The 24,056-nt window shown below is 53.5% G+C and overlaps 1 protein-coding gene across 1 annotated transcript in view; it reads left to right on the forward strand.

Annotated features, from left to right (window-relative positions):
* The window catches only part of COL18A1 (collagen type XVIII alpha 1 chain), a 120,672-nt gene that overhangs the window by 69,212 nt on the left and 27,404 nt on the right, over window positions 1-24,056 (forward strand). Inside the window, exons 12-22 of the mRNA XM_029912933.1 lie at window positions 27-166; window positions 1,450-1,494; window positions 4,481-4,621; window positions 5,662-5,733; window positions 6,308-6,334; window positions 7,324-7,368; window positions 20,881-20,943; window positions 21,955-21,990; window positions 22,694-22,783; window positions 23,740-23,769; window positions 23,890-23,916. Coding sequence (XP_029768793.1) covers window positions 27-166; window positions 1,450-1,494; window positions 4,481-4,621; window positions 5,662-5,733; window positions 6,308-6,334; window positions 7,324-7,368; window positions 20,881-20,943; window positions 21,955-21,990; window positions 22,694-22,783; window positions 23,740-23,769; window positions 23,890-23,916 — 716 coding nt within the window. The remainder of the gene's footprint in view (window positions 1-26; window positions 167-1,449; window positions 1,495-4,480; window positions 4,622-5,661; window positions 5,734-6,307; window positions 6,335-7,323; window positions 7,369-20,880; window positions 20,944-21,954; window positions 21,991-22,693; window positions 22,784-23,739; window positions 23,770-23,889; window positions 23,917-24,056) is intronic.

The following is a 24,056-nucleotide window of genomic DNA, read 5'->3' on the forward strand; positions in this document are numbered from 1 at the left end:
GGCCTTTTCCTCTGACATGTAAAGAGTTAATGCAATAAACCAGCATGAAAATGCCAGTTCTGAAATGTTTCCTCCAACTGAGATTAACTCTCTAACTTTGCAGGGTCCTCCGGGTCCTCCAGGAAAAAGTGGGTTGGCCGGCCAGCCTGGGCTTCGAGGAGAACGGGTATGTGCCCCCTCTTCACGTGGCCTTGGCTAGAACCACAGAGTCTTTGCAGTAACTCGCTGGCTAGGGGCAGGCGAGAGCCTGGGGGTAGCTCTGTCCTGCCTGGAGTCAGAACAAGTACCCCTTTGCCTTGGGCAGTGAAAAGTATGGGATAGATCACACCTGCGGCTGGGGGCAGGCCAGTGCATGCAGTCTGGGAGCTGACTGCTGCTGTGCGGGCTTGCTCTGTGTTTGTGCAGCACCTAGCACGAAGGGATCCAGGGCCATGCATGGGCTTCTAGGCGCTAGAATAGTACACATCATACAGCATCATAAGAAATCCCAGTTCAGGAGCAAGCCTGGCCCAAAGCAGGGTTCGGTGGCAAAGTGCTGGAGGGAACTTGCATGCTGCTGATGTGCTGAGCGAATGGAAGGGACAGGACAGGCGGCACAGCAGGAAATGCAGCTATCAGGGGGTGGAAAATAAAGCAGCCCACGCCCCACTCATACGCCCCCAGTTCAGTTGGCATCTGCCCTGCCCAGCACGCCCGCAGCTGATGGCAGCCTGGTGCTAGCCACTGACTTGGGCTGACATTGGTCCCCGCAGGCTGTGTTCCTGCCCACAGAGTGCAAACCTGCAGCTGTTATGCCACTTTACCCCAGACCCCCGTTTCCGAGCCGGGTTCAGCAGGATACCCCAGCACACAGTCACGGCTGATTCGGAACTATGGACGGTGCCTCTGCTCCCAACTTCCCCTCGTGGACAGAGTGCGGGATATGCAGCCGCTGCGTGGAGCAGGTGTGAGGCTGCTGTGCAAGCCTGCTGCAGTCCTTCACGGCGTGCCACATCTTCACTGTCCTGGCTGGAGTCTGTGCACTCGCCACCCGCCCTGCAGGATCCTTTGTGCTCCACACACGCTGTGTACCAGGGAGCCAGCGCCCCCAGAAATCAGGGGCCGCACCTGGGTTAACTGTGGTAGCTTTCTTGGTGGGGGAAGCTGTTCTGGTCGCTCTTGCGGCTATCCTGGGTACCCAGGATCGGATCTTGTGTGGAGCTGTGGTAGCTCTGCTGGTGGAAGCGTACCCAGACTTGTAGCTAAGGCCATGTGAGGTAATACTGTATCCCTAGCTGTGCGTTGAGAAAGGATTCCTAAGTAGTGTATGAACAGGTAACCCACCACGACTTCCAGGTTACACAGTCCCCTCAGCTGTCCTAGTGTGCCACTGGACCGGACAGCTCCCCCTCTCCCTGGCCTGCCGCACTCTGTCTGACCATTCCCTCTTCCTTCCCTTCTTGTTCCCAGGGGGACCCAGGAGACCTAGGCCTCCCCGGAGCTCCTGGACCCAAGGTACAGTAACCGCCCGTCCCCCAGCTCTGAGATTACACTACCCTCTGCCCCTTGTAGTGCAGGTGACTCGGAAACCAGCGCCCAGATTCCACTGGGGATCGATCTGCTCTCGTTCAGTTGCAGGCTGCACCCAGCCAGGGTGGGTGGAAGGGAGAGCTCGTGGCAGGCGTCACAGGCAGGCCTGTGACATGTGGCTAAGTTCAGGAAGAGACTGAGGAAACGTGACATGTGCTGTGCTGCTCACATGGCTCCTGAGTGGTGGCCGGCAGCGTGGTGCCGGGACACTGCCTGGGACCAGAGATCTTGTTGCCAGCTCTGTCACTGAATCAGTTTGTGATGCTAAGCAGGTTTTAATAGTAGATAGGATAGAAATAGAAATCCAGGAGTTGATCCACATAAGAAGAGGTGTGCTGGCCAGCTAACTTACAGCAATTGCCATTCCTGAAACAACCATTCCCAGGTCGACTAGCAGTGCACAGAGGTTTTTGAATTGGGAATGAATACAGTGGATCGGTACCTACAGTTAGGCCATTTACCCACGACCAATTCGGTGGCTCCTTCAGTCTCCTGATTGTGGGTTCCATTCCCTGCATGTTCCCCTCTGCCCACCACTGGGTTATGTTCTGTCCCTCCTCTTTCCTCTGTCCCGCTCTCCAGAGCACACATGTAACTGATGATGAACATGTCATGATGATGTTACCTTCCCATCCCTGTCGCTGGGCTGGGTGAGGGCAGCACGTGCCTGGAAGCACACATGTTCCTCCTGAGGGTCTGTGGACATCAACCACAAAACCACTCAACCCCACGGAAGCTCTGGGTCAAGACAGCGATTCCCCAAAGCCCTGGAGCATGCACTGGGTCCATTGTGACTCAGTCACAGCAGTGAGACACAGAGGCTTCACGATAAACGCGGGCCCGAGTGCTAGAAAGAATCGGGACCTAGATCTTTAGTTCTCCAGGACGTGTCACCAGCTGTTGGGAGCGGGTGAGATGCATCGCTCTGCACAGGGTGGGCACAAGGCCTGGGCGCCAGTCAGATGGACGCTCTTCTGGGGGGGTAGTGGGAGGGCACAGGGATCCATTGTACTAAACCTAAACTGCTAGGGCCAACGCCCAGCTGGTGCACATTGGCATCAAGCCGTGAAGTTGACAGAGCTCCATTGATTTACACCAGCTAGGGCAGGAGCTGGCTCCTGGGTTTTAGCTCGTTGCTATGTCCTGGGTGGAATCTGGTGCTGACATAACAGAAGGTAGGAGCCTGTTTCCCAGCAAAGGGTCGTTTTGGAACACTGTGGGGCTGTAACGTCTGCTCTGCCACCAGTGCGCATAGGAAATGATTTCTTTTCTCTTGTCATTCTTCTCTCTGTCTCCATTCACTCTTTTCCCATCTAATCAGAGCAACCTGCCTCCTATCCCTTCCTACCTGCTAGAGCTGCTTTCTTACTACTCTACATCCCCCCTTGTGGGAGAGACCAGGCTCGAGGTAAAGGCTCCGTGCACGCATGCCGACGGCATGGCTTAGACAGGCGCATGTGTCTCAGAGCTCTCGCTGTCAAAAATAGGAGAATCCTATGGAGGAAAGTCCCTTAAATCCAATTGCTCTGTGTGGTTCTACATGTCAGGTTATCAATGGCAAATCTGCGCTCTTTGAGCTTGTGTTTGTAGGAGGCTGTTGCCAAAGGTTGAGTCCAATGCATCCAAACTCTGCCCAGCCATGCGGGGTCTGGCCACCTGCCTCACGCCGGGGGCGAGTGATCACGTGTTATCAATTATGGAATGACATTTTTTATGCTACAAAATTGGTTGGAATTTTTTTCCATGAGATAAGTGGAAATGCCATGTGTTATTGAACATAAAGAGCTACTGGATTTAAAGAAGTCTGGTGGCAGCCTAGGAACACAAACTAGTGAAAGACTGAGGCAAAGCAAGCCCAAGAAGCATCCATCCCCTGGGTTAATGGCCGGTGTCTCTAGTGTATGGTTTATAGGTACTCAGAAAGGCATTTGTTCAGTGCAAGCAGGAAAGCATTTGAAATGCTGACCTTTTCATTACTATTGTCTGAGGAGTTGTTAATGGGTGGATAACGGAGTTCACAGTTTCTGTCGAATATTGCTCCTTCCTTGCTGTATTTTCATTCTGTATTGCCCACCGTCTGCATGAGCCTTCACATTCTGATAGTGAGAAATGTCATGCAAAGTCAAACTTCGGAGTGCAGCATCCCCTGGCCTGGCTCTGTCTGACGTGAGGAAAGCGTGCAGTGGGCTGGGCTAAGCCGGGGGCATGCCTCTGAGCTCCCAGGACATACAGAATTGTACTAGGAGACACAGTGCAGGAAAGAGAGATCTGCACATGTAACTTGCAGAGGGAGGCTAGCCATTCCCTTGCTTCCTTGTACGTGTGTGGAGAGGTACCTTTACTCAGTTCATTGCCTTTCCAGCCTGGCAGGCTTTTGAGCAGCATTTCCTAAGGAAAAATGAGGTTGGTAGTTTCACATACACACCCCGGGGGACGTTTTCCACATTGCAGAGAGCACTGGTCTTGCAATACAGTCTCTGCTCAGGAGAGAACGGGTGCTGCAGGGCAGGGGAAGGGTGCCCCCGCAGAGCAGTGAGGACGCAGAACTGCCCTCACCATACCTGGCACTAACTACAGGGGTGAGTTTCTCACCTCCCTGAAAGGTGCGTTCACCCGGAATGTGCCTGTGTTTCTAATCAAGTCTGCCAGCGTAGGCGGTTCTGGGACTGGCTGGGAAGTGCTGGTAACTGACATGGGTCTCGGGTCACTTGTTTTGTTTGTCTGAATTGCTGCTCAGTCTTGGCGTGTGCTGTGCTTTCGGCTGGGGGGGAAGGGGGAGGGAACGCTCCCCGCTCTGGCGAGACAGGGCCATGTGTGCCCAGGAGCTACTCTCCCGCTGCGGGCTCTGCAGCCTCAGAGCTGGGGCCATAACCTGGCTGTGTGACAGGGTTCCTTTTGTTCCCACTTGCAGGGCGGTAAGGGCGAGATGGGGCTGGCCGGAGCCCCAGGGGAAACCGGGCTGGCAGGCCTTCCTGGACCAATGGGACCGCGAGGACCACCAGGTCCCCCAGGCCCTGCTGGACCTCCTGGGCCAGGCTACGAGGCCGGATTTGTAAGTATCAGCCATGGCTGCTAAACAGATTGAAATCCTTACACTCTCTTTCTGCCATCGTTTTGCAGGGGCAGCACGTTGCCCCCGTGCTCTGGGGGCCCCTCTCGGGGCATCCTGCAGGGAGCACGTTGCCCTTGTGTGCTGGGGGAGCCCACTTGGGGGGTCCTGCGGGGAGCGCATTGCCCGTGCTCTCTGGAGAGGCCCCACTCAGGGCATCCCACGGGGAGCACGTTACCCACACGCTCTGGGAGGGCCCCACTTGGGGTGTCCCATGGGGAGCACGTTACCCCTGTGGTCTGGTGGGCCCCACCCGGGGCATCCCATGGGGAGCACGTTACCCACACGGTCTGGGGGGCCGCACTTGGGGCGTCCCGTCGGGAGCATGTTGCGCGTGTGCTCTGTGCGGGTCACGCAGGGGGCACGTTGCCTGTGTGCTCTGGGGGGCCACACTCAGGGGGTTCCATGGGGAGCGTGTTGTCCGCCCGCTCTGGTGCCTGCATTGGACCGTCCATTGGGACCCTAATGGGATCCCAGCTCTTGCCTGTAGGACCCCCTTTCTGGGCTGACTCGTGTGTTCCCAGCCCCCTCGCTCTGACCTGCGACCCGCTAGCCGAGTGGCTTTGAGCTGGCAGGCCCTGCAGCTGTGTGGTGAGGCAGAACTCCGGTGTCCCTCCCAGTGTGTGGGGAGCCTTTCCCTTCCCACTGCTCTGGGGCAGATACGGGGAGGGGAAGGGCCTGCTTCTGGGGGTTCTAGCTGTGCAGCGATGGTGCTCCCCGGGCGGCTGCTGTTTTGCTGTCCGAGCTCGGAGGCCTGTGTGCCGTGCCCCGGGTACCACATCCCACAGCTGGTTCGCTCTGTGAAGAAAAGGCTAAGCTGACGGCTAGGCCCTGGGCTCCCGGCTGACACCGCTCCCATTCGCTGTTTCCCTGCTGTGGTTCTGCCTTGCAGAACAGCCTGGCTCCCGTGCCTCGGCCCTTGTTTCGGCCCCGGGTGGCAGAGTGAGCCGCGTTTGCATCTCACCGGGTGTTTGTTACCCTAGGGAGACATGGAAGGCTCGGGGATGCCGGTCCTTTCTGCCGTTCCTGGAGAGCGTGGTCCCGAAGGGCCACAGGTAAGTCCCCCTGGCCGTCGGTTAACCCTGGCTCTCCCTTCCGGAGGATTCTTCCACCCTGCCCAGGAAACCAGGCATTGCACAGGGTGCTAAGCAAGGAAATTACCACCACCACCCCAAGTCCATGGACTTCATGCCTGCAGCTCCAGCCTGTAGCTGCCAACCCCTGCCCAGACCCCCAGCAGGCTGGCTCGCCGGGTAGCGCCCGCCCGGACCCCCAGCAGGCCGGCTCGCTGGGCAGTACCCGCCCGGACCCCCAGCTGGCCGGCTCGCCCGCCCGGACCCCCAACAGGCCAGCTTGTGAGGCAGGGAGTGTGAAGCCAGCAGGGGCAGGTGCTTGCAGAGTAGGGGAGGGGGGATGCTGGTAAAAGCTGTCTCCTGCTGGTGCTGGCTGGGAGTGAGTGACAGCACCCCAGGGGCAGCGTGTGATCCTGGGGGCTCCACTGGTGTCATTTTGCAGTGAAATTATTAACAAACACCAAAGTACCCAGCGGTTCAGGGGCTTCTGAGGGGACACGCGCTCATTCGGCTCATTTGCCTGATACCGTGTTGTATTTATTCACTGTTCATACAGGGGCCACCGGGACTCCCCGGACTCAAGGTCAGGAGCCTTTGGGAATCTGTTTGTACCTATCTGCCCTAGCAGGACTTGAGCTGTTCAACCCCAGCCAAGCAGTACAGTGAGACGCCTCCTCTGATGAAATGGCCAGTCCCTGGGGCTGATCCAGCCCCCGTCCCTGGGCAGCGCTCTTCTCGGGGGAGTCCCCCTCCTGTGCAGAGTGGGGAACTTTCCCCGGCCCTCTGGCGTGTGTTACAGAAGATCCTTCCCTCTTCTCTAATAGGCATTGCTCAGATCACGTGGGAACGCCCCAGGAGCAGTACAGAAGTCAGCGGAGAGAAAAGCAGGAGTTAGAATATTATGCTGTTGTCTCAAAAAATCTGGGCAGTGGCCTTTCTGCGTGGTCGTTCTGGCCAGCACGTGTCCGGTCCGTTCTGAGCGCTGACCGATTCGTAGTACATATTACATAGGGTATCGCTGGGCTGTTATCCAGTCGAGCGCGGCCCCGCAGTCAGTCTGCAAGGGAGACGCATGGGGAGGAATCCTGGCCCTGCTGAAACAAAGGGAGTTTTGCCATTAAATTCCCTGGAGCCAGGATGTCCCCCCAGGACTTTTCCGTGATATGCGCTAATCCTTTGCCTCAGAGCAGAGTTTATGCTGAGGCGGTGCCTCTCCCAGCGAGGAGCTGTTTTTACGCAGGGACAAAGCCCATCCCATCCCCAGGAGTGCTCTGAAAGCCTGGGCGGTTTCCAGAGGCACAAAGGGACCTGGCTCCTGATGAGTCATTGGGAATTAGCCATCTGACTGCCCTTTGTGCCTGAGAAATCTTCGCCTTGGAAGGAAGGACAGTGCTGGTGAGCCATGGCATGGACCCATGCAGCTTGTTGCTGTCAGCCCCTTGGCCCCCTCACATGCTTGATCCATGGGGTGGTCCATGCAACCGCTGAAACGTGCATTTCCAGCACACATTTTCCATGCTGCACGCAGGAGAGCTCCCCCTCTGTACTGATTTACTGTTCTTTACCTTCCAGGGGGACGCTGGCAGCCCTGGGCTGCCTGGCTTGCCAGGGCAAAAGGTAGGATCACTTCATACAGCTTCACAAAATCTTCAACCCCTTCTTATGAGTTCTAGCTGAAGGGATGATGGCTCCACTGAAGGGATGATGCCCTGCCCAGTCCATGAGTAGACCGGGAGCCAATGCAAGCATTGAGCAGTACCGTGTTTTAGTGTCCAGAGAGTGGGGGTGGGTTTTTTTTGTGGATTCTGAATGTCAAGACCCTGAGTTCAGAGAATCTGCCTGCTGACACCTTGTCACTGTTGAGCATTTTGAAATGTGAGCCCTTGATACCGTGCCCCTTCTGACTGACAAGCCAGGTGACACATGAAACCACCTTTGTTGGATTTCACTTATTTGTAATGAAAACATCAGAGTAGTATCTTGTTATGGAACATGGTTAGCTCCAAGGTACATATGTGATGTCTGCATTAGCAGTATACCTTGCTAGTACGTCCCTCCCCGTCACCCACCCCAAACTGAGACGTGATGATGTACATAAGAGTAGAGAGAGGAGATGGGCCGCTGCATCTAGAAACTGTGACACTGATGCTGCCTTACTTCCTGGCAGCTGGGCATGCCCGCTCTGCACGGAGGTGGTTGTGCTGCGGAGCGCTGCTGTTCTGCTGCTGCTGGTTCTGCTGTTCGGGAGCACCGGCGCTAGCGGCTCTATACAGCCTGCTGATCCATAGATCTCAATGTTACTCAAGGCCACAGGCTCGGTTTGGTGGCGAAGGTACTCAGCCAGGTTTATTGTTAGCAAAGCACGGTCCTAGCACCCTGTCCAATGGGTCACAGGGACACTAACACACATCTGCCCGAGACAAGGTAAAGGCTCAATAGCATAACAGGGAGCGTCCCCATGGCCGATACAAAGATGGCTCTCCTTGCATACATCAGTACAAACAGGTTATGCATTCTGTTCCACATGCTTTTTGTCATTCTCCTATACCTTGTACCTGCTGATTGAACAAAATCCATGGTCCTGTCCTCCCGTCCTTCTCTAAGGAGGGGCAGTGTGTTCCTGGACCATCTCTTGAGAACGCTGGATGTTCTTGTACCATGCTCTCTGATCAGGAAGGTGCGTGCTTGGCAAGCTAATCCCTGGTGTGTTATGGTTCTGCTAAGACCAGGCCTACTTTGGTTCATACTGTTATCCATGCCTAGGGCTCCACACGGAAAGGGTTATATTACCTGCGACCCACGGAATACTTGCCAGGTAGCATCTTAGAGTTCACAAAGGATGAGGATGTCTTGCACAATGTTCCAGGAATAGGGTACGTACACTGAAACCACCTTCACAAGGTATAGCTGCAACGATGGTGGCATAGAATCATAGGACTGGAAGGGACCTTGAGAGGTCATCTAGTCCAGTCCCCTACAACCTCCCTAGGCAATTTATTCCAGTGCTTAACCACCCTGACAATTAGGAAGTTTTTCCTAATAGCCAACCTAAACCTGCAATTTAAGCCCATTGCTTCCTGTCCTATCCTCAGAGGTTAAGAAGAACAATTCTTCTCCCTCTTCCTTGTAACAACCTTTTATGTACTTGAAAACTGTTATCATGTCCCTCCTCAGTCTTCTCTTTTCCAGACTAAACAAACCCAGTTTTTTCAATCTTCCTTCATAGGTCATGTTTTCTAGACCTTTAATCATTTTTGTTGCTCTTCTCTGGACTTTCTCCAATTTGTCCACATCTTTCCTGAAATGTGGCGCCCAGAACTGGACACAATACTTCAGTTGAGGCCTAATCAGGGTGGAGTAGAGCGAAAGAATTACTTCTCGTGTCTTGCTTACAACAGTCCTGCTAATACATCCCAGAACGATGTTCACTTTTTTTGCAACAGTTGTTACACTATTAATTCATATTTAGCTTGTGGTCCACTATGACCCCCAGATCCCTTTCCGCAGTACTCCTTCCTCGTCAGTCATTTCCCATTTTGTATGTGTGCAACTGATTGTTCCTTCCTAAATGGAGTACTTTGCATTTGTCCTTATTGAATTCCATCCTATTTACTTCAGACCATTTCTCCAGTTTGTCCAGATCATTTTGAATTTTAATCCTATCCTCCAAAGCACTTGCAACCCCTCCCAGCTTGGTATCGTCCAGAAGCTTTATAAGTGTACTCTCTATGTCATTATCTCAATCATCGATGAAGATATTGAACAGAACCGGACCCAAAACAGATCCCTGTGCGACCCCACTCGATATGCCCTTCCAGCATGACTGTGAACCACTGATAACTACTCTCTGGGAACGGTTTTCCCGCCAGTTATGCACCCACCTTATGTAGCTCCATCTAGGTTGCATTTTCCTAGTTTGTTTATGAGACGGTCATGTGAGACAGTATCAAAAGCCTTACTAAAGTCAAGATATGCCACGTCTACCACTTCCCCCCATCCACAAGGCTTGTTACCCTGTCAAAGAAAGCTATCAGGTTAGTTTGACACAATTTGTTCTTGACAAATCCATGCTGACTGTTACTTATCACCTTATTATCTTCTAGATGTTTGCAAATTGATTAATTATTTGCTCCATTATCTTTACGGGGTACAGAAGTTAAGCTGACTGGTCTGTAATTCCCTGGGTTGTCCTTATTTCCCTTTTTATAGATGGGCATTCTATTTGCCCTTTTCCAGTCTTCTGGAATCTCTCCTGTCTTCCATGACTTTTCAAAGATAATCGCTAATGGTTCCGATATCTCCTCAGTCAGCTCCTTGAGTATTCTAGGATGTATTTCATCGGGCCCTGGTGGTTTGAAGACATCTAATTTATCTAAGTAATCTTTAATGTGTTCTTTTCCTATTTTAGCCTCTATCCTACCTCATTTTCACTGTGTTAGATGTCCAGTCACCACCAACCTTCTTGGTGAAAACCGAAACAAAGAAGTCATTAAGCACCTCTGCCATTTCCACATTTCTGTTGTTATTCTCTCCTCCCCCCCCCCCCCTTGAGTAACAGGCCTACCCTGTCCTTGGTCTTCCTCTTGCTTCTAATGTATTTGTAGAATGTTTTCTTCTTACCCTTTATGTCTCTAGCTAGTTTGATCTCGTTTTGTGCCTTGGCCTTTCTAATTTTGTCCCTACATACTTGTGGTATTTGTTTATAAACATCCTTTGTAATTTGACCTAATTTCCACTTTTTGTAGGATTCTTTTTTGATTTTAAGATCATTGAAGATCTCCTGGTAAAGCCAGGGTGGTCTCTTGCCATACTTCCTATCTTTCCTACGCAGTGGGCTAGTTTGCTCTTGTGCCCTTAATAAAGTCTCTGAAAAACTGCCAACTGTCTTCAATTGGTTTTCCCCTTAGGCCTGGTCTACACTAGGCTTTTATGTCGAATTTAGCGCCGTTATATCGAATTAACCCTGCACCCGTCCACACCAGGAAGCCATTTAGTTCGACATAGAGCTCTCTTTAAATCGATTTCTGTAATCCTCCCCAACGAGAGGAGTAGCGCTAAATTCGAAATGGCCATATCGAATTAGGCTAGGTGTGGATGGAAATCGACGCTAATAGCTCCGGGAGCTATCCCACAGTGCACCACTCTGTTGACGCTCTGGACAGCAGTCCGAGCTCGGATGCTCTGACCAGCCACACCCCGGGAAAATTTGAATTCATTTTCCTGTCTGGGCAGTTTGAAGCGCAGTTTCTGTTTGGACACCGTGGCGAGCTCAGCAGCAGTGGCAGCAGTGGCAACGATGCAGAGCTCTCCAGCAGAGATGGCCGTGCAATCCAATAGAAAGAGGGCCCCAGCATGGACGGATCGGGAAGTCTTGGATCTCATCGCTGTGTGGGGAGATGAGTCCGTGCTTTCCGAGCTGCGCTCCAAAAGACGGAATGCAAAGACCTATGAGAAGATCTCTAAAGCCATGGCAGAGAGAGGCTACAGCCGGGATGCAACGCAGTGCCGCGTGAAAATCAAGGAGCTGAGACAAGGCTACCAGAAGACCAAAGAGGCAAACGGACGCTCTGGATCCCAGCCCCACACATCCCGTTTCTACGAGGCACTGCATTCCATCCTAGGTGCGGCCGCCACCACTACCCCACCCCTGACCGTGGACTCTGAGGATGGGATATTGTCCGCGGCCGGTTCCTCCGACATGTTAGCGGACGGGGAAGATGAAGAAGGAGATGAGGAGGACGAGGCAGTCGACAGCGCTGGCACCGCTGATTTCCCCGACAGCCAGGAGCTCTTCATCACCCTGACAGAGATCCCCTACCAACCGTCCCCCGCCGTTACCCCAGACACAGATTCAGGGGAAGGATCAAGCAGTAAGTGTTTTAAATATCTAAACATTTATTTACAACATAACTGGCATATTTAAAATATTAACAGTAGCTAAAGTGCTTTAAAACATGTAAACATTTATTTACAACAAAACAGGAAGATTTAAAATATTAACAGTGGGTAAAGTGCTTCAAAACATGTAAACAGGAAAGTCAAACAAAAGGGGAATCTGTGCAAAGTGTATCATGATTAGTCTGTCTTTGGGCGCCTCAATATGTAGTCCGAACCATTTTCAAAAAATTTCACAATGTCCGCTTCATGATTATAGTGCCCAAAACCCTGCAGTCATTTGTCCCTCCAAGGGCACCTAAGCCAAGAACTGGTCAATGTAACCGGGGATAGAGGCGAGATCCTCCGGGGAGAACTCCTCATACGCCTCCTGCAGGTGTTTTTCCAGCCTCATGAGCAGATTCCTGGGCAGGGAGAGCTTATTAGGCCCCCCGTGGTAGGACACGTTTCCCTGCCACAACGCCAGCAGGTACTCCGGGATCATGGCCTTGCAGAGCATTGCAGCAAATGGCCCCGGTTTCTGCAGGCTGTCCCGGAGCATCTTCTCCTTCTGGCTCTCCGAGACCTTCAGGAGGGTGATGTCTGGCATGACTCCCTGCTGTGAATTAGGTAGGGGAAAGTTAGTATTGGGACTGCTTGCCCGTCCCTTTACAGAACTGCAACCGCCGGTTTACAGCCACGCGGTTTACAGCCGCGAGGGGGTGGGACAGGGCCAGAGTTCATGCTTGCAGGATTGCTGCCAGCAGAGACTCGCATTGCTTTCTATGTGAAAGGAGGCCAGTGCCACTCTTAAAGTTTTAAGCGGCCACAAGTCTACGGCTTACCATGTTTGCCAGCTAGACAAAGTCCGGTGTCCAGCCCTGCTCCTCAGCTCGCCACAGCAAGACCGCAGGCACTGTAGGCGAGGGCCGAAAATTCGACCTTGTCCTCAGTGCGCGTGTGATAGGTGCTCTGCATGGTCTTGTTCACAGAGAAAGACTATGTTCTCTGTTCACAGATACATTGCTCTGTCTCAGGAATTCACTCCCTTTTTCCAATTCCCACAGCCACATCTGCCCAGAGGCTAGCGCACATTAGGAGGAGGAAGAAGAGGACACGGGAAGACATGTTTGCTGAACTAATGGCATGCTCCCGAGCACAGGCAGCCCAGCAGACACAGTGGAGGGAGAACTTGTCCCAAATGCACCGGGCAAACATTGAACGGGAGGAGAGGTGGCGACAGGAGGACAGGCAGGCTACTCAAACGCTGCTTGGACTAATGAGGGAGCAAACGGACACGCTCCGCCGCCTTGTGGATGTTCTGCAGGACCGGAGGCAGGAGGAGAGAGCCCCGCTGCAGTCTCTCTGTAACTGCCCTGCCCCGCCACCAAGTCCCATACCCCCCTCACCCAAAGTCCAAACACGGAGGGGTGGAAGGGGCCGTGAAAAATTTCACTCCACCCCTGCGGACTGCTCTACCACTAGAAGGCTCTCATTCCCCAAAATTTGAAAAGTCCTTTCCTACCCGCCTCACACAAGACCCCGTCCAAGTTTCACGCCCCCGTTCCAAGTGCGGTTGTTAATAAAGAATACGTTTCTGTTCATTTCTGTTTCCATCCTCTTCTTTTGGAGGGGAGTCTGTCTGAAGGGGGGGAAGGGGCTTGGTCATTGGACAGGACAGTCACCTTTAGCAGGGGGCAGGTGCAGCAGCAGGGCACATATACAGTGCAGTGACTAGTTATCCTGGTCAGTCTGGGAGGTGGTTTTCATGTTTTGTGTGGTGGGGGGGGTGGTGTTGCTCTGTGACTTGGTGGCGGGGGAGGGCAGTTACAGATCTTATGCAGCGGTCCTTACCCTGCATCACAGAGCCGCGCAGCAGGGGATCTGTAACCCTCCTCCCCCTGCAAGACAGTCACATAGCCGACACATACACGCAGTCCCGGCCAGGAGGGCTGGCAGGCTCCGTTGAAACAACCAGTCCACCACCGCGGAGCCTGTCATTCCTGGAGTTTAGAAGCATCATTTGCATCACAACCCTAAACCCGCCCCCCGCCACAGTCTGCGTCCCAGGTTTAAAACATTCCCGCGAAAACAGTAATAAAGACAACGGTGTCCATTAACAAAACAGAACAGATTTTATTTTTTGGGAAGGGGGTGAAGGGGGTATGTAATTGGAGAGGATAGTCGACGGCAACTGGGTAAAGAAATGGGGGCAAGTTCTGCTTCTGTGTCCACAAACTTAAAAGTCACTGGGTACCCTGCTCAGCCTTGAAACTGGCTTTCAAAGCCTCCCGGATGCACAGCGCGTCCCGCTGGGCTCTTCTAATCGCCCGGCTGTCTGGCTGGGCGTAATCAGCAGCCAGGCTATTTGCCTCAACCTCCCACCCCGCCATAAAGGTCTCCCCCTTGCTCTCACACAGATTGTGGAGCACACAGCAAGCTGCAATAACGATGGGGATATTGGTTTCGCTGAGATCACAGCGAGTGAGTAAGCTTCTCCATCTCCCCTTGAGACGGCCAAAAGCACACTCCACCACCATTCTGCACTTGCTCAGACGGTAGTTGAACAGTTCTTTTTCTGTGTCCAGGGTGCCAGTATAGGGCTTCATGAGCCAGGGCATTAGCGGGTAGGCTGGGTCCCCGAGGATCACTGTAGGCATCTCCACATCCCCAACAGTTATCTTGTGGTCCGGGAAGTAAATACCTTCCTGCAGCCGTCTAAACAGACCAGAGTTCCTGAACACGCGAGCGTCATGAACCTTGCCCGGCCATCCGACGTAGATGTTTGTAAACCGTCCCCGATGGTCCACCAGTGCTTGCAGCACCATTGAAAAGTAGCCCTTTCTATTGATGTACTGGCTGGCCTGGTGGCCCGGTCCCAGGATAGGGATGTGAGTCCCATCTATAGCCCCACCGCAGTTTGGGAATCCCATCGCAGCGAAGTCATCTATGATGGCCTGCGCGTTTCCCAGGGTCACTACCTTTGACAGCAGTACCTTGACGATTGCCTTGGCTACTTGCATGACAACAACCCCCACGGTAGATTTGCCCACGCCAAAGTGGTTCGCGACTGACCGGTAGCTGTCCGGCGTTGCAAGCTTCCAGAGGGCTATGGCCACTCGCTTCTGGACAGTCAGGGCTGCTCGCATGCGGGTGTCCTTGCGCTTCAGGGCAGGGGACAGCAAGTCACAAAGTTCCAGGAAAGTCCCCTTCCGCATGCGAAAGTTTCGCAGCCACTGGGATTCATCCCAGACCTGAAGCACTATGCGGTCCCACCAGTCCGTGCTTGTTTCCCGGGCCCAGAATCGCCGTTCAACAAAATCCACATGCCCCATTGCCACCGTGATGTCCTGGGCGCTGGGGCTCGTGGTTTCTGACAGCTCTGTGCTACTCTCCGACTTCAGGCCCTCACGGCGGTGCCGTAGCCTCCTCGCCTGATTTCTCTGCATCTGCCTCAGGGAAAGGTGTATGATAAGCTGCGAGGTGTTGAGAACGGCCACAACTGCAGCGATGGTCGCAGCGGGATCCATGATCGCAGTGCTGTGGCGTCCGCGCTGTCACTGATCAAAAAGTGCGCGAACTGATTTCCCGCCGGCGCTTTCAGGGAGGGAGGCAGGGCGGTAGTGACTGACGGATGACGACAGTTACCCAAAAGCACCCTCGCCACATTTTTTTACCCAGAAGGCATTGGGGGCTCGACCCAGAATTCCAATGGGCAGCGGGGACTGCGGGAACTGTGGGATAGCTGCCCACAGTGCACTGCTTCCAATGTCGACGCTTTCCCTGGTAGTGTGGACTGACAAAGTCGAATTACTGTCCTTAGTGTAGACACACACGTTCGACTTTCTAATATCGATTGCACATATTCGATTTAACTAAAATCGAACTACTCTCGTAGTGTAGACATACCCTTAGACTTGCTTCCCATGGGATCTTACCTACCAACTCCCTGAGTTTGCTAAAGTCTGCCTTCTTGAAATCCATTGTCTTTATTTTGCTGTTCTCCCTCCTATCATTCCTTAGAATCATGATCTCTATCATTTCATGATCAGTTGAACCCAAGCTGCCTTCCACTTCCAAATTCTCAACCAGTTCTCCCTATTTGTCAAAATCAAATCCAGTACAGCCTCTCCCCTAGTAGCTTTCTTCACCTTCTGAAATAAAAAATTGTCTCCAATACATTCCAAGAACTTGTTGACTAATCTGTGCCTTGCTGTGTTATTTTCCCAACAGATGTCTGAGTAGTTGAAGTCCCCATCACCTGTGCTTTGGATGATTTTGTTAATTGTTTAAAAAAAGCCTCATCCACCTCTTCTTCCTGGTTAGGTGGTCTGTAGTAGATCCCTACCATGACATCTCCCTTGTTTTTTACCCCTTATATCCTTACGCAGAGACTCAACAAGTCTGTCTCCTATTTCCATCTCAACCTCAGTCCAAGTGTATACGTTTTTAATATATAAGGCAACACCTCCTCCCTTTTTTCCCTGCCTGTCCTTCCTGAGCAAGCTGCTGTACCATTCTATACCAATATTCCAGTCATGTGTATTATCCCACCAAGTCTCTGTGATGCCAACTATGTCACTGTTGTGTTTATATACTAGCATTTCAAGTTCCTGCTTATTCCCCATACTTCTTGCATTAGTATACAGACTTCTAAGATACTGATTTAATTCCCCTCCCCTCAGTTCTCTCTTGTCTCTCCTTTATCCCTGCTATAACAGCCCATGCTCCCCCCAGATTCTGAATCTTCTCCCGGGTCACCATAATTTTGACTTACCTGTTGGCTTTGGTCACCTGCCCCCTACGAACCTAGTTTAAAGCCCTCCTCACGAGGTTAGCCAGTCTGTATCCAAATATGCTCTTCCACTTCCGCGATAGGTGGACCCCATCTCTGCTGAGCAGTCCTTCTTCCTGGAACTGCATCCCATGGTCAAGGAAGCTGAAGCCATCCTGGCAACACCATCTTCGCAGCCAGGCATTCACCTCCAGGATGCAGCTGCGTCTGCCAGGTCCCCACCCCTTGACCGGAAGGATCGAAGAGAACATCACCTGTGCTCCCAACTCCCTCACCCATACTCCCAGAGCCCCTTAGTCACTTCTGATCTGCTGAGGGTCATACCTCGCAGTATTGTTAGTGCCCACATGGATGAGTAGCATGGGGTAATAGAGGGCTGGATGATCCTCGACAAACCCTCCATAACGTCTCGGATACGGGCCCCTGGCAGGCAGCATACTTCCCAGGATGCCATGTCAGGGCGACAGATGATTGCCTCATTGGGATCAGCCTGAAGCCAGAGGCGCTCAAGATTTGGGCTCTTAGCCTCCGCCTGTGCAGCTGGCTGGTGGAAGACATTGCAAACATGAAAGACACCAGTGAGGCGCACATACAAGTGCTCCCTAAAGAAGAAATGAAATCCAGGATTGCTGCAGATGCACTGGACAGAGAGCCATTGAACAGGGGCGGCTCTGTTTTTTGCCGCCCCAAGCACGGCAGTCAGGTGGCCTTCGGCGGCATGCCTGCAGGCAGTCCGCTGGTCACACGGATTCGGCGGTGTTTCTGTGGGTGGTCTGCCGGTCCCGCATCTTCGGCGTACCCGCCGCTGAATTACCGCCGAAGCCGCAGGACCGGCGGACCTCCCGCAGGCATGCCGCTGAAGGCTGCCTGGCTGCCGCCCTCACGGCAACCGGCACGCCGCCCCCCACAGCTTGCCGCCCCAGGCATGCACTTGCTGTGCTGGTGCCTGGAGCCACCCCGCCATTGAAGAAGCTAGAGCTGTGCATCGATCCCTTAGACCCCCACTAAGCACCAGGAGGCAATAATAGACATTGGTGGTAGAGTGGCACCACCATTGGTCAGTGTAGATGACACATTGTGATGGCATGTGCTCCTCACACTCGTCAGGAGGGCCCAATCAACTACTGAGGCTGCAAACAGGGGCACTTTAGGCTGGAGGCAGCTAATTAGGAACAGGCTCCTCCGTACAGGAACAGGCAGGGTCTGTATAAAGCCAGGTAACTGATTGCAAATGGGAGCTGGTGTTTGGGTAGGCTGCAGTCCCTCTGAGGGGAGGGAGTTGGAGGCTGGCAAACCCAGAGATGGGGGAAGTCAGATAGGTAGGAAGAAGCCCAGAGAAACAGCAGCAAGGCATAGGACTCTACCCGGACAGTGACTGCTTGTTACAGGGTCCCTGGACTAGAACCCAGTGTAGAGGGTGGGCCTGGGTTCCCCTACCAGCCACTGGGGTGTGGCTAGGGCATGGGAGACACCAGCCGGACAGTGGGTCTGGAAAGACTTTGAATTTCCCGGAAGGGGGGGACCTTAGTGATCTGGCCGGAGGCTAAGCCACGAAGAGTAGACTGCCGATCCAGGAATGAGCGGGGCCGCAGAGTGAGACAAGATGGGGGAAGACACCACTGGAGGGAGCGTGCAAGAGCTAATTCCCAGGACGGCCAGCAGGAGGTGCCGCAAGCAGTGAGTGAACACACTCTTACAAGTGCTATTCGCCAAATGCCAGAATTTTAACGTAGCTGGCCCAGACGATTGTATGACAAAGTGTCAAGGGTAGTAGAGACACTGGCAGTGACAAAAGATAAGCATGTATAGGTTGGTATTGGACACTAGCCTTATCTATTCAAGAGTGATTGGCCTATAAGCAAGTTTATGAGAGGTTGACATCAAGAATGTTTTATCACAGGAGTTGCTCCTCTACCAAGGCTCAGTGTAGCCTCAAGAAGCAGCTGCAGACCGAGGTGTCAACTAGACATACTTCACAAGAAATCACCTGCTTGGTCATTGGCGGTTCCACAGTTCTTTGGATAGTTCACTGGCCAGCAGGTGGTATCATCAAGGACTTTATGACCAGTTTCAAAGTCTGCCTTGAGCACAAGCTAGCAGCATGTGATGTGTATCTTGTCTTTGGCAGGTACCAAGAATTCAGCACAAAGAGAGTCACAAGATCTAGCAGAGCTACAGAAACAAGCGGTGTGCATCTGTTGAGTATAAGCACACAGCTACCTCCTGTAACAAGGTGGTACCCACCTCTTGTGAGCACCCCCTGGCTGGGTGTGCCTCCGCACCTCCCTCAGTCTGTGGTGACCCCTGTTGCTGGTTTCTCAGGCGGTTTCGGTGACTGAGCCCTCTGGCCAAGTCTCTCACACAGTCTGTGAGCTTTCAACAAAACAAAACCCCTTTAACTAATCACTGTGCTGCTTCAGTTCCCTGGCCCACTCTCCCGCTCTAGCACCTTCACAAATGCTTCACCCTTACCGTAGGGCCGAAGTCCTTTCACTCAGTCCCAGCAGCCAGTGAGGACCTCTCTCTTGCTCCCCCAGTCCCTGCCAGCAACTGATCTGTCTGTGGTCTTGCTGCTCCTTCAGCCAGCCCAGAGCACAGTTCTCACTCCTCCAGCTCCAGGCAGCAACTGCCTGACTCTCACTCTGCAGCTCCTGTTACATGGGTCTGCAACCCTCAGATTTGCTGCTCCCTGGAGCCTTTCTCTGATTGGCTGCCTCCTGCACAGTCTCTCTAGGCCACTTGGAAGGCTTCTCTACTGCTCTTTTTCTATGACAGGTCTGATAGGACCCTGTGGCCTACAGCAGGGACCTCTGGGCCTGGTACACTCTGTCACACCTCCACAGAAAATTGTCTTGATGGTTACTGAAAATAAGACACAGTTGATAAGATTTGTAGAGAACTCATTCAAGACAAGAAGTTTAACGAACGACTCATACTAAAGCACAAGCTAATCATCACAGGCAGAGATGGCAGCCCGATTGAAATAAACCAGGGAGATGCGGTGGTCAACGGAGAAGATATGGCCATCTCTCATGAGGAGGCCGACAGCATCCTTGTACAACAAATGGTGATGGTCACAAAAGAGGAACTGGTGGGAATATCCATGTTATCAGACGACACTGACGTATTTGTCTTGCTCTTGCACCATTACCGCAAACAGGGCACAGCATCTTTAGTGAGCATGGAACCCTCCAGTCCAAGGGAGAGCTGGACTAGACATGCATGCTACTGCTAATTAGGAACAGGCTCACCTTGTACCAGGGCTGTTAGCTGCCCATGCACTCAGGCTGTGATACAGTGGTTAACTTGGCAAAGGCACTATGTTGAAGATTGGGTGTGCTAGATGCTCCCTCTCTCTGCTGGGTGACATCAGTGCAGCAGAGCTTGGTGTCATTGAACAGGCAACCAAATTCGTGGCTGCCTGCTACAGACACTCAAATCATGCCACCATGTCGGACACACGGCAGAAATCGGGCAGCAAAAATTGGCAAAGGTACCACCAGAGCTCACCTCCTTACCCCCAACAACCGAAGCATTTAAAAAAAATGGAAAATGAGCACATCTTCATGCGTGAGTGGGTACAAGTGCTTGGAATCCATTAGGGATGGATCCGCGAAGACAAGTCTCTCCTTCCCAAAACCGTAGCAGACAGTGCCGTGCGTGCTCTCCGGATATTTTGAAGTTAAACAGGCGCTCTTGTGAGAGTGATGCACCTTGTAAATCTATGAGATGCGTATGCAACCGCGCCAAACTGCCACGGACCATGTTCTGTCCAGGGCAGGGAGGTGTGGTTTGTAGCAATGACCTAACGAAATCAGCTTTAGCTTTGGGAGATCACAAGCCGTGACTTGTATTACTCATCCTGGGGCACTGAGCTATAGTCTGAATGAGGGAGATCACTAGTATTCATTTATAATGATTCCAACGTTAAGAATTTGGTTCAAATTATTCTTATTATTGAATATATTTATAATGGGCTGAATATTTTTCACATTAAAAGAGTGGTCGGTGTATCTAATGAAAATTGAGGGCTGCCCCGACTCTCCCCCCCCCCCCCGTACCCCTGTGATTCAAATACATAGTTACTGATGGCTGTAGCAAGTGTTAAATACATGCATTTCATAGATTAGAACTTAATTTTGTATGCCCCAGATCACACAAACTCTTACTGGTTCTGGGGGCAGGGGTGGCGAGGTGGAATGACAGGTCAATATTTCAAAATGCTCAACAGTGTCATCAGGCAGATTTGTAAAATGTGTGGTCTTGTGATACAGAATCCACCCAAAACCCTTATGTGGACCCTAGAGCAAGGTCGCCCAGAGTGGCTGCTGGGCTTAGGGGTCTGCCTAGAGCTGGGTGGGGCTCTGTGGCAGCCAGAATGCGATTCACACCCCCAAGGACCAGGGCTCTCTGTGCCGAAGGCAAAGTCTCAATGTGCTATGATTGTCTGTGTGTTCCAGGGGGACCATGGTGCTCCGGGTGTGGATGGGCGCCCAGGGCTGGAAGGTTTCCCAGGACCTCAGGTGAGTGTCGGGATTCCAGCTCCCTGACCCACCCTAACTGCTGTTTGTGGACTCTGAAGTCTGTTATTCTTAGAGACCTGCCCAAGTGTTTGCTGGTTGCGGGTACAGCCCTCTTTAGACAGCAGGGCCTGGATTGTTCTCACAGCTATATACTGTTCTCACAGTACAGTTCAAGTGACACATACAGATGTTCTGCTCCCCAGCGGCAAATGTCAGGTGTCCCTTGCCCTGTCACTGAAGTCCTCGCTGCGGACTGATAAAATGCATCTGAGTCGCTCTCCGTCAGCTGAGCAGACCTGCCTGGGCTGTTCACAGCCCGTCCCTGGCCATCGCTTCCCACCCCGGCCCGGTTCACATCTCTTCTACGTGCAGTCCAGAGAGTCCCATTCTGCTCTGATGTTTGGCCAGGTTTCCGATTCCTTTTGGTGCCCTGCCCTGCCCCAGGTGCAGAGTCTGCACTGGTGTATAAACTCCACTAGCAGATAACGGGGGGCATCTGCTGCTTTCCTGGGGACAGGACAGGCCATGCCAAGAGGCAGGGGCGTTCTCATCAGCAGAGATGCAGCTCCTGCTAGCCCCAAGAAGGACTGTTTCACCCCATTTGGTTACCTCGTCAGGCTCAGCTCCTCCATTCATGGTTCATTCATGCGGCTCGCCTGTGTGATGGCGCCGTTCCCACCAGGGCTGTCCCTTGCTGCACAGTTGCTAATGGGGACAGCCTGGTAGCCACAGGAGACGTCCCGGGACATTTGAGCCTGTTCTGTCTCTTTGCTGTCTCCGGACCAGCTCCCCTGCTGTTCCCTTAACGGCAGAGGCAAGACTAGTTTGTCTCTGAAGTGAGCATTAGACACTCATAGGTACCAGAGCCTGCCCCTTCTACCTTGCTGGCACTTTGCAACTGGACGCCGGGAGTGTGGATTCAGAGGCCACCATAGCAAAGTGAAGATTGTGTGTTGTCTTTCTCTCCTGGGCACATAGGCGAGCAGCTCTCACCCTCACTTCTCATTGCAGGGACCCAAGGGTGACAAGGGCAGTCAGGGGGCTAAAGTGAGTACAGCGCTGGGTGCCGGGGCATGCTGCTGTTCTCTGGGGAGCCCTCAGGCGAGCACATGGAGCCACCTCCTCCAGCCCCTTGAGCTCTGTTCTGGTTCGGGATGGGGGCGGGGGGGCTGTGTGCGTATTTTGGTCCCTTGTTGATTCTGAACAGTGTCACATCCCTGCTTGGCTGGCTCCCTTCCTGCCATGCCAGCCCAGCTCAGCTTCTGGCCCATCAGCCTTTGGGCTGCTCTGAACGCCTGGGAGGAAGCCAGGCTTTCACAAAGCTCTGTCTCCACCCCCAGCTGCTCAGGCCACTGGGGGGGTGGGGGGGGGGAGGGCTAGGATTGGGAACCCAGCCCCATGGGGGTGCAGTTTGGGATCGGAGGCCTGGCGAGGTGGAGGGCGCGGTCTGGGCTCAGGGGCCTGGCACCATGGGGGCAAGGTGGGGGAGGCGTGGTCTGGGTTCAGGGCCTGGTCCCATGGGAGCAAGGTGGGGAGGCACGGTCTGGGCTCGGGGGCCCAGTGAGGGGCATGGTCTGGGCTCAGGGCCTGGGCCCGCAGTTGTGAGCGGTGGGGTGGGCTCGGGGGCTTGGGCCCGTAGTTGCGAGGGGGGGCAGGCTTTGGGGGAGGGCCCTGCAGTTGTGAGAGGGGGCAGTGTGGGCTGAGGTTGGGTGCAGTAGGAAGGAAGCCTGCACTGAATTGTCTTTCTCAGGGTGAACGAGGCCAAGATGGAGTGGGCTCCCCAGGCCCCCCCGGGCTCCCTGGACCCCCGGGGCAGGTCATCTATGCGTTGGGTGAAGAGGTAAGGACGCGTCCCCCTGCAGGCTGCACTTCTGTCTCTGGGTCCCCTGGGCCCAGGCTGTTCTCAGCCTGTTCCCTCTCTACCCACACCCAGCTGCTATGTGCCAGTTCCTTCAGGTTTAGCACCAGGCTGAGCAGTGGCTTCATTCCCGCCTAGCACTGGTGAGTTACTATGGGCTGGTGTTGACCCCGACTGGGGCCCCAGCATCCCATGGCTCATGCAGCTTGGAGCCGGGCTGCGCTTGAGTGCACTTCAGCAGGTGTGTCACTGCTGGCGGGACTGGGCCGGGCTGTGGAGCTGCTCCCTGGGGAAAGGCACATGTTTAACTTGGAGTAAAAGCCCCAAGCCTGAGAGCGCTCCCGCAGGCTGATACTCCTGTGAGTTCAGAGAGGCCGGCCCTGCAAGCGGTAAGGGCTGGAAGAGGAAAGAAGAGAGGGGAGGGTTTAGGCAAAGGGAAATCAGAGCTGGCTGGAGGTGAAACGCAGACAAATGGGAGCTAGACCAGGCCAGTGCTGTAACTAAAAATACACCACAGGATCACGTCCCTCGCTCTGCTGGCAATGCCCCTACTTATACAGCCCAAAATGCCGTTCGCCTTCCTGGCAACAAGGGCACCCTGTCGACTCATATCCAGCTTCTCGTCCACTGTAACCCCTAGCTGATAAAAGCACGTCAGCAGGAGAGGGAATAAGTGGCGATAAATGGGAAAGGACCAAACCCGTAGAACCCGAGTTTGGTTGGGGCCTTTCGTGCTGGGGAGAGGGCACATCGCCCTTAGCGAGCAGAGCAGTGGGCCTGAGCCAAAGCCCGCTGAAGTTTGTGCAGTTTCCTAATGACCCCAGGGAGCTTTGGGTCAGCCCCTCCCCTTGGCAGAAGGTCAGTTCTGGACATCGCTGAGGGAGGCAGGAGGAAGGCAGCCAGGATCCGCGGTCTAATGTGTATCTTTTCCTTTTCAGAAAGCATTAGCTAGTTTGCCAGGCCCTGAGGTACGTAGCCCTGAGCATCCCCCTGTCATTTGTCCAGCCAGCAGCCCCAGCAGTCCCCTTTGTGCATCAACGGTTTTACCTGAGGGGAGAGAGTTTACAGGTGTCTGTTTCTTTCCTCAGGGCAGAGAAGGCCATGCTGGCTTCCCAGTGAGTAGCTTTATGATTTTACTGACAGCTTTCCCATTCTCAGGGTTCTATCTGAGCCCCGTGCAGAGGAGCCCATGTCCCCGGTGGGAGCCTAAACCAGATCCAGACACCCACCAATCCGGGCTGTGCACAGCCTGGAC

This window comes from Terrapene carolina, unplaced genomic scaffold (genome assembly GCF_002925995.2).
Source record: "Terrapene carolina triunguis isolate 2854851 unplaced genomic scaffold, T_m_triunguis-2.0 Scaffold380, whole genome shotgun sequence".
In the NCBI taxonomy this organism is placed as follows: domain Eukaryota; kingdom Metazoa; phylum Chordata; order Testudines; family Emydidae; genus Terrapene; species Terrapene triunguis.